This window comes from Nannochloropsis gaditana, assembly GCF_000240725.1.
Source record: "Nannochloropsis gaditana CCMP526 unplaced genomic scaffold scaffold667, whole genome shotgun sequence".
Taxonomy (NCBI): domain Eukaryota; class Eustigmatophyceae; order Eustigmatales; family Monodopsidaceae; genus Microchloropsis; species Microchloropsis gaditana.
In genome coordinates, this window is record NW_005803286.1 from 8,629 (window position 1) to 16,545 (window position 7,917).

The following is a 7,917-nucleotide window of genomic DNA, read 5'->3' on the forward strand; positions in this document are numbered from 1 at the left end:
CACCTCAGAAAATCGCTTCGTGGCCGCCTCTTTTTCCTCAGCAGGGTGCTTATCTGGGTGATGTTTCATGGCCAGCTGTGGGGACCATGGATGTTGCGGTAAGTTCTTGTCATAGAATGGGCAGAAGCACGTGCGAAAAGTATGATCTCGAGACGCAGGTCCGCCACACGCGCGTTGAGAGGTACCTACCTTCCGATATTGCTTTTTCAGTTGAGCGTCGGTGGCCGTCTTCTTCACGCCTAAGATCTATGAATTAAGAGTCAAGGATCTGAGATTTCAACATAGGAGAAGACTCTACAAACAGATCAAGTCGGGCATTACGACTCACGACATACCTTGTAAAGGTCCTTGGCCTCCGCAATTTGAAGGCAGAAGAAGAAAACTAGCAGGATGGCGACAAATGACACCTTTAATTGATGGAAGTATGATCATGTGGCATGTGAAAAAGGAAGTGAAGTAAAGAACAGCATCGGACCAGGAATGGAGGGAAAGGCGGGGGTCGGGATGCTCGCTCCTCTTTATCCCCCCTGTGTGAATCGACTTCACCGCCACACGGAAAATCACTCACTTGTCCAAGCATTGTGAAGCTTGTCTTTAAACGCATGGTGGTTTTTGCCAGCTTGCTTTCGTTGTGCAGGCTCTGAGACGCAGAGCTCAATTTGAATGATGGCCTTCCCGAGGAGGCAACGCGACGTTGCGCTGTGAAGTGTTGGCGAATGCGGCAGTTAGAAGCCGATATTAGCATCAAACCATTCCACGCAGCATTCCAGTGTAAATGAAGAGCGTGAGCGGAAGTCCTTTGGAACGGAAAGACTGCGTGACCTCATTCGTCTAGACGGCACTTTCAAACGCGCTCTCGCCAAGACAGGGCAACGTCGGGAGGTCGAAGGCGGCGCTTTTGGATAAAGCGGCCTCACGTTGACAGCCATCAAGCTTCATTCTTTGTGCTTTTTCGTATGAATAATATGATTGATATGGATGATATGGATAAGATATGGATGATATGGATAATATAGACATAATAGTACAGATTTTGTTGTTTTTGCTCTCAAATGCTCCCCCTCTGTGGTGCTATCGCGCCCAGGCCGTGAGGGATCCGTTAATATTGATAGGCAAGTCGTCCAGTGTTGAAGCAAATATTCTATAAGGAGTGAATAAGTTCGACAGAATGACGCTGTTAAAAGGTCTCAATGCTTCCTCTTTTATGATACGTTTGTTCTCACTTCGTCTGACGCAGTCCCTGCACGTGAGTGCAAGTTGCATGTAATGATCACACTCCATGACCCACGCAAATGTCATCGACTTCCTGCCATAGTTATTCACGGATCATACTGTGCTTTTTTTTTTAGATTTATTGGTAGTAAACAATGCCATACGAGGCGACCACTGATTTAAATGAAAACAGTGCAATCGTTCGCATGAAGGCCTGCCTATCGAAGTTCGAGACCGAGGAAGGAAGACTGAAAGGTTTTGCATTCAAGCCTTCCCCAACCGATATACTTGTTGTTACGTCGCCTAAAGCCGGCACAACTTGGATGCAGCAGATTTGTCATCAATTGCGGACATGTGGTGACATGAACTTTTCCGAAATTTCAGAGGTGGTTCCTTGGGTAGAGCTTGCGCACGATCTTGGGCAAGACCTGAACGCAGACCAGGGGGGGCTGAGCCCGCGGCTGTTCAAAAGCCACGCGTGGAAACCGCATGTGCCCAAAGGAGGGCGTTACATCGTGTGTTTTCGGGATCCTGAGGATGTGGTCTACAGCTTTTATCGCTTCTTCGACGGGTGGTTCATCCAACCCAAGGGCGCCGTGTCTTTCGAGGTGTTCGCTCGCGAGTTTTTTCTTCACCGAGATTATCCGACGTCTCCGATGCAAAATGCATCGTATTGGCATCACTTGGTCAGCTGGATGGAAAATATCGTCAAAAAGGGCGGTGGGCAGGAAGATGAGGACGTGCTCTTGGTTGCCTTCGAGGACTTGAAGGGAGACCTGGAGCGCCAGGTGAGACGGGTCGCGACTTTCATGGGGTACACGGGGGGTGAATTCGAAGAGCGTGTCCGCGTGGCGACTGAGCACAGCTCCTTGGCCTTCATGCAGAGGCACCGGGACAAGTTCGACGAGCACCTGACAAAGGAGGCGCGCAATGAGGCCATGGGGCTACCGCGGGATGCCGGGCGAGAGAACGCCAAAGTGAAGGAGGGAGGCGTGGGGGCGGCGGCAGTGGCAATGTCGCCTGCGCTGCGTGAAGCCATGCAACGCCGATGGCAAGAAGTGGCGAGCGAGTCGCTCGGCTTCGGCGATTACAGCGAGCTGCTCGTGTGGCACAGGCAGCAGCAAGTGGGGCTAAATGGGAGCGAGCCTTAAGCAAGGAAAGGCGCGTAATACTTCTCATAATTGTGATTTCTTTGATTTTCTCGAACATCTCTTTACCCCTCAACATCCCCTCCCTTGCGCTGCACTGCTCTCTTGCTCGCTCAGTCCGTAATGACGGCCATGTGCCTGTGCCCGCATGCTACCTTCACGACCCCCCGCCCGGCCAGCCCATCGGCAACCAATTTGGGGTGTGGCGTGTAGCTTCTGGTGCCGTGGCCCAGACAAAGGGAAGACCCTTTCCCAAAAGTGAACAGCTGGTGCGCGTCCTCCGTGACCACGGCCGTGTGGCTGCCGCCGCACCCGACTTGCCAGACCTTATCCCCCTCCCCAACCCTAAAGACCTGGGGCTCCAAGTGGATCTTCATGCCCCACATGTAAAGTTCTCCCTCCTCGGTCACTGCCGCCGAGTGTGAGTGCCCCGCGGCCACGTGCACCACCTTTTTGCTTTCCAGAGCCTCGACAAGGAGTGGCACCGCCTCCATCGAGTACACATCCATGCTGATGCCGCCGCCCAGGCCCAACTGAGGTGATGGAATTATAAGGAGACATGTCAGTCTTTCATTTCCTCTGAATAAAAGTGGCGGTGAACGATCTTCAAGTTGTAAGTGCGTGACGTTCTCGAAGCTGGCGGCAAATGCCCCGTTCCACACGCCACAGCCTCCCCCAGCCCCTACCTGGCCCTGTTCGTTCCTTCCCCAGGTAAAGATTTTGCCGTCCTGTGTCAGCACCAGATTGAAGGCGTGGCCTGCCGCCACCTCCACGATGTTGGTCCTGCGCCGGGGAGGAGAATGTGAGGGACGAGGATCAGAACCCCGGGCCGCGGCAACGGCCACCCCTCCCAAGACAACTTACTTCTCATCGAACAACTCCACAGGCTCGGGAACGCCATGGTCACTGCTACCGCCGTTCCCCAACCTGCCGTACTCCCCGTTGCCCGCCGTCAACACCTCCCCGTCGTCGGTAAGGATCAGCGTGTGCTTCTCTCCGCATGCCACGCTCCCCACGCGGCACCCATAATCCACGAGACTTCTCACAACTTTTGGTCGCGGCTGCTCAGCCTCATCTCCGTGGCCTAGACCGCCGATGCCCCCGAAAAGCGACCCACCCCAACCCCAGGTCCAAAGCCTCCCGTCCTCGTCGATGGCTGCCGTGTGAAAATCGCTAAATGCGAAATAGGTAGCCAAAACATGAAGAAAGGAGGGAAAGCGGGAGGAAGGCATCAATATAAGCAGTTTTATATTGCAGGTAGTACCCGGCCACGGCAAGGGCCTAAGCACAGGCACGCAAATCTTCGCGCACACACTGACACACCTGCTCCTTGCCTAACAACTTCGAAGCCGAGTCGGGATCTACCCACTGCTTACCCGCATGCCACCTTGACTATCTTCACGTCTTGAAGGGCCTCCACCTGCCTGGGGCGGTATACGGGCTTGCTGTCGCCGTGGCCGAGCTTGTGGTTGCTCCCGTCACCCCACGTGTATAATTTCCCGTCCTCTGTGACCCCAGCCGAGTAGTTCAGCCCTGCAGCCAGGTCCACAAAACCCCAAGGGTTGTGTTTTTCTATTTTTTGCTGGTCTTGTTCAGTGTCGAGCCGTAGCTCGCGCGGTGAAAGCTCGACGTAAGCCCCCGTAAGAGCACTTTTTTGTATGGGAGAATGACCCAGCTGTCCTTCGGTGCCCTGACCCCACGCAAAAACTCGCGTCGAGGGCACGATGGTATGAGATGACGTTGCAGACAATGTTGAGAAAGTTGTCGATTGCCTTACACGCGCAACTGCCGGTACGCCTCGTAATTTGGCCTAGATGAGAGTGATGGAGGTCATCGCTGTGAAGGCTTGCGTGTGCCTACTTTAAAAACTAAGAAGACTATTTTTAACTACGTTAGAATCGGCACCCCCCTCACACATACCTGAGCCACTGCAAGTCGTCGACATCTCTGCTGTAGTAACGCTCTCATGGCTGGGTAGCAATTGGAAAGATGGGGGGGTGCGGGGTTGAACGACAAGACATCACAGGTCACTCTCCGCTACCTCGACCCATGGCGGCCACAACAAGGAATGCATATCACACGCAGACCAATTCAAGACTTTCGACCCTTTTTTCGGCATTTTCCCCTTGGTTCTTTCAAAATACATGTTTCACTTAAAACAGTTTCATCGCTTGCTTTTCGTCATCCCTTCCTTGCTTGGACTGTAACCTCCCCTCCTTTTTTCCCTCAAGGGCTTCCTACTGCCCCTTTGCCCCGAACGCACAATCAGGCTCAGGCTGAATAAAAGCTGTAGATGTAGGGCTCTGGGACAAGTCTGGGTTTGGCGACGAGTTCCTTGCCAATCTTTCCACCTTTGGTTACAAGGTGTCGCGCCATGAGGATGAGGACTAGGAACGTGATGAGCAGGGAGCCGAGGAATAACTGGGGCAGCACCTCCTCCTCAGGTTTCAGGACCATGGCGATTGAGAAAACGGCCACCAAAATGACAAACACTTTGGTCATAAAAGACGATAGCTTTCCTTGGGTCGCAGGCGGGTAGAGAAAAGGGGAAGGCAGGGCTGGGTCGGGCCTGAAGCGGCCGAGCATCAGGTCCAAGGCGTCTTGACGCGTGGCATCGATAAAATTGTTTTTGTAATATCGCATCACAGAATTTACACCGTCTTGTAAAGCGCCATTGATAGTACGCTTGCCAGTTCGGGTAAAGTCTGTCTTGAGAGCGCCGGTTCCTGAGTAGAGGACAGACATAGCGTCTGCGTTGTTCCCCCACACGTCTTTGAAGACCTTTTCAAACGACGGAAACGGGGTCTCTAGTACATGAGCTCCGTCCAAGGCAAGTGCGGCCTTCTCTTTCAGCTGTACAAGGAGTGATCGACGTGCGATGATGCTCTGCACGACATTGGTTCGATCCAGGTTGTCCAAGCAATTGGTGCGAATCACGCCCTTTTGGAGATGCGTGACCGAGCCGTCCGCCGCCCGCGCGAAAAAAGACTGCTTCTGAAATTCGGTTTCCACCTCCTGCAGAAGTTTTGCCAGATTTCCGTAACGCATCTTCTTGCATTCGTGGTGAAAATCAAACCAGACGTACCGCAGGACCTTGCTCTGAAGCTCGTCGATGGCTTGCTTGAAGCGGATGCCCAGAGCCTGCTCGTCCTTCTTCATGTTCACGAGGTTCACGAAAACAACGCCTTCCGGCCCGTATAGCTCTACCAGCTCCTCCACGTGCTTTCGCGCCGCCGCCTGCCCCGTGGCCGCCTCCCCGAAGAATACCCGCGGTGTGTACTTGAGGGAGACCGGCGAGTGCCACTGCAGAGGGATGGAGCCTCGGACCTGTACCAGCGCCGTTTGACGCCCGTCCTCGTGCAAGAGTGCCTGCTCCGTCTCCACAAAATTCGCGACGCGCCCCTCCTCGTCGGCCCCCCGCATGGTGAAACGACACCCCTGCCTGTGCCGAGAGCGCCTCGAAATGAAGAGCAGATGGAACCGGTGCGAGCCTGCGCTACAGTTCTGTCGGAGGTCCACGTAGGCATTCATCATAGGCACAATCCATTCGTGCGCTTTTGCGGCCACAAGCTCTCCAACCACGTCTCTGTTCCAGAAAAAGCGGTCGTCCGCCCGCTGCCAGAGCGGCTTCTTGACCCTGTCCTCGGGCGACACGCCCGAGAGGCGCTGGAGGGTTTGCGTCACATCGTGGTTCAGGCTAAAGTAGAAATTGTGGCTGGAAATGGCGAGGTGCAGAAGCTCCAAGTACCGATCCTCGTCTGCCTGCTTCTCCTCCGTGAGGGGTACATTGTTCTTGATTAATGGGAGGACAGCGACTTTTGCTACCTTGCGAAACTCTATCCCGTCCCCCAATGCCACCGTTACTTCCGAGTCCGTAACAAGCACCATGTACGGGCCCGAGAGAAGGTGGTAGATTCCGAAAAGGGCATCCACGGGGATAAGCTGACCACCCGCCGTCTCTCTCGAAACCTTGCCTCGTTCGTCTACATAAGCTTCCAGAGGCGCCTCAGGCACACTTCTTGAGATGATTAAAGCAGCGCCCGAGTCAGTGCGCTCTATTGCGATTCGATCGTCAAAGAGATGAAGGTTAAAGGGTTTGCTTGTCATGTTTGTGTCAGTAGGAATGGCTGGGTTTTCGAGGGAATGTCGTGTGGGCCGTTTCGACGCCGGAGTGCGGCGCAGTTCAGGGGCGTGTGAGCTGCCACGAAGACGCGACAAATTACTATCGTATATACAGTGTGTTGTCCTTTACTTCCTGTGTTTTTTGTGTGCGGATGTGAGGGGATGACGAGCGCAAAAAACGTCCAGGCACACAAGGGGGGTCGCCATCTTGCCATGCGCGCATCCAGCGAGGCCGGCGGGCGAGTCCTGGCACTTATGTCCTCGAGACCCATGCCTCCATTGCGACGCCGGTCACCGCCTGCCTTTGGCTCCATGCATCACCCTCCCCTCGCCCTCCTAGCTCTCCTCTTAAGCAGGCGTTGAACCTCGTTTCGTCCCTTAATTGGGTCATGCAGTGAGACATCGTTGGCTGCGAGGACGAGGTGCAGGTGAGACTGGTGGTGGCTAGCTACAGACAGGGAGGGGACGCGATCCTTTCTCGGCATGACGGCACGAGTGCGAGGCAGTCCTCTGTGTGTGAGCAAGACACGGTGCCTGTACGGCTGTATGAAGGTTTCCGCTTGTGTGCATTCTCATTTGACGCCTTCTTTTACGGCGTTGAATTCCTAGAATTCTTGTGGGGAGCCGTGCCGCTGGTGTCCAGCACATCATACCCCACGTTCGGCACGGTCATTCCGCTTTTTTGACTCGTTCTTTGCATCCATCGAGTGTGTTGCGTGCAAGGAGGAGCGCGTCTTTTCGCCTCCTCCGCCCCCCGGGGCTGTGGCGGCAGTGAGGCGGCATGACTTCCACGCCTCCCTCGTCTTCCGCCGGCCTCTCACCCCCACCCACCCCGCCCGCGTCGGCTCCCGGCCTCGCAAGTGGTGTCAAGGTATGTGTGGAAAGAGGGATAAGCTCTGATGTCTTGCCACGGTACCTTACATCGCACGCCCGCTTTCGCTCTGTCGCAGCGCGTGTTTGTTGACGATGATGTGGGCAACGGGGTGGCACTACAGCTACTGGGCAAGCGCATGCGGCCTCCTGAGGCAGCCGGAACTCAGATTCCGACGCAACGGGTATGGATGGATGTTGGTCCGGTGACAAAAATCTCTGTTCACCCGCCTCCAATGCCGTCGTCAAGGGGCAGGGACGTGCCTGGCCCCCCTAGCGAGAGCGGGCTGGCGCTCAAGAAAGTACCGCCACCACCACCACCCGCGCCGCCAATGTCGGCCATGGCGGCTTCAACAAATCCTTCAAGTGCAAAGCTGTCTCAGGCGGTGCGAATCCAATCAGAGGGGGGGGGTGAGCCGGAGGAGGGGGATGGTGAGCTGGAGGAGGGCGAGTTGGAGGATGGCGAGGTCGAGGAGGGGCATAGCGCCCCGCTCGGCCTCGAAGCAGACCATTCTGTTCCTGCACGCAGGAGAGCCCCTCCTCCCCCACCACCCCCTCCTGCCCC

At 55.3% G+C, this 7,917-nt stretch overlaps 3 protein-coding genes across 3 annotated transcripts; 2 read left to right on the forward strand and 1 right to left on the reverse strand.

The window, feature by feature from the left end:
• Nucleotides 1–1,574: 1,574 nt before the first annotated feature.
• NGA_0009902 (uncharacterized protein) lies at nt 1,575–2,363 on the forward strand (the record flags this gene model as incomplete). Its single annotated transcript, XM_005853967.1, has 1 exon — nt 1,575–2,363. One exon carries the CDS (start codon nt 1,575–1,577, stop codon nt 2,361–2,363), a length of 789 nt encoding a protein of 262 aa, XP_005854029.1.
• A 39-nt stretch (nt 2,364–2,402) lies between these two features.
• On the reverse strand, nt 2,403–6,467 carry NGA_0479700 (phosphatidylinositide phosphatase sac1; the record flags this gene model as incomplete). The annotated part of the gene is made up of 6 exons (XM_005853970.1): nt 2,403–2,893; nt 3,047–3,143; nt 3,225–3,533; nt 3,737–4,170; nt 4,281–4,330; nt 4,712–6,467. 6 exons carry the CDS (start codon nt 6,465–6,467, stop codon nt 2,474–2,476), a joined length of 3,066 nt encoding a protein of 1,021 aa, XP_005854032.1. The 3' UTR covers nt 2,403–2,473.
• A 622-nt stretch (nt 6,468–7,089) lies between these two features.
• On the forward strand, nt 7,090–7,915 carry NGA_0479300 (uncharacterized protein; the record flags this gene model as incomplete). The annotated part of the gene is made up of 2 exons (XM_005853969.1): nt 7,090–7,353; nt 7,433–7,915. Coding segments are annotated over exons 1-2 (573 nt in total), but the record flags the coding sequence as incomplete, so codon positions are not given.
• Nucleotides 7,916–7,917: the final 2 nt, after the last annotated feature.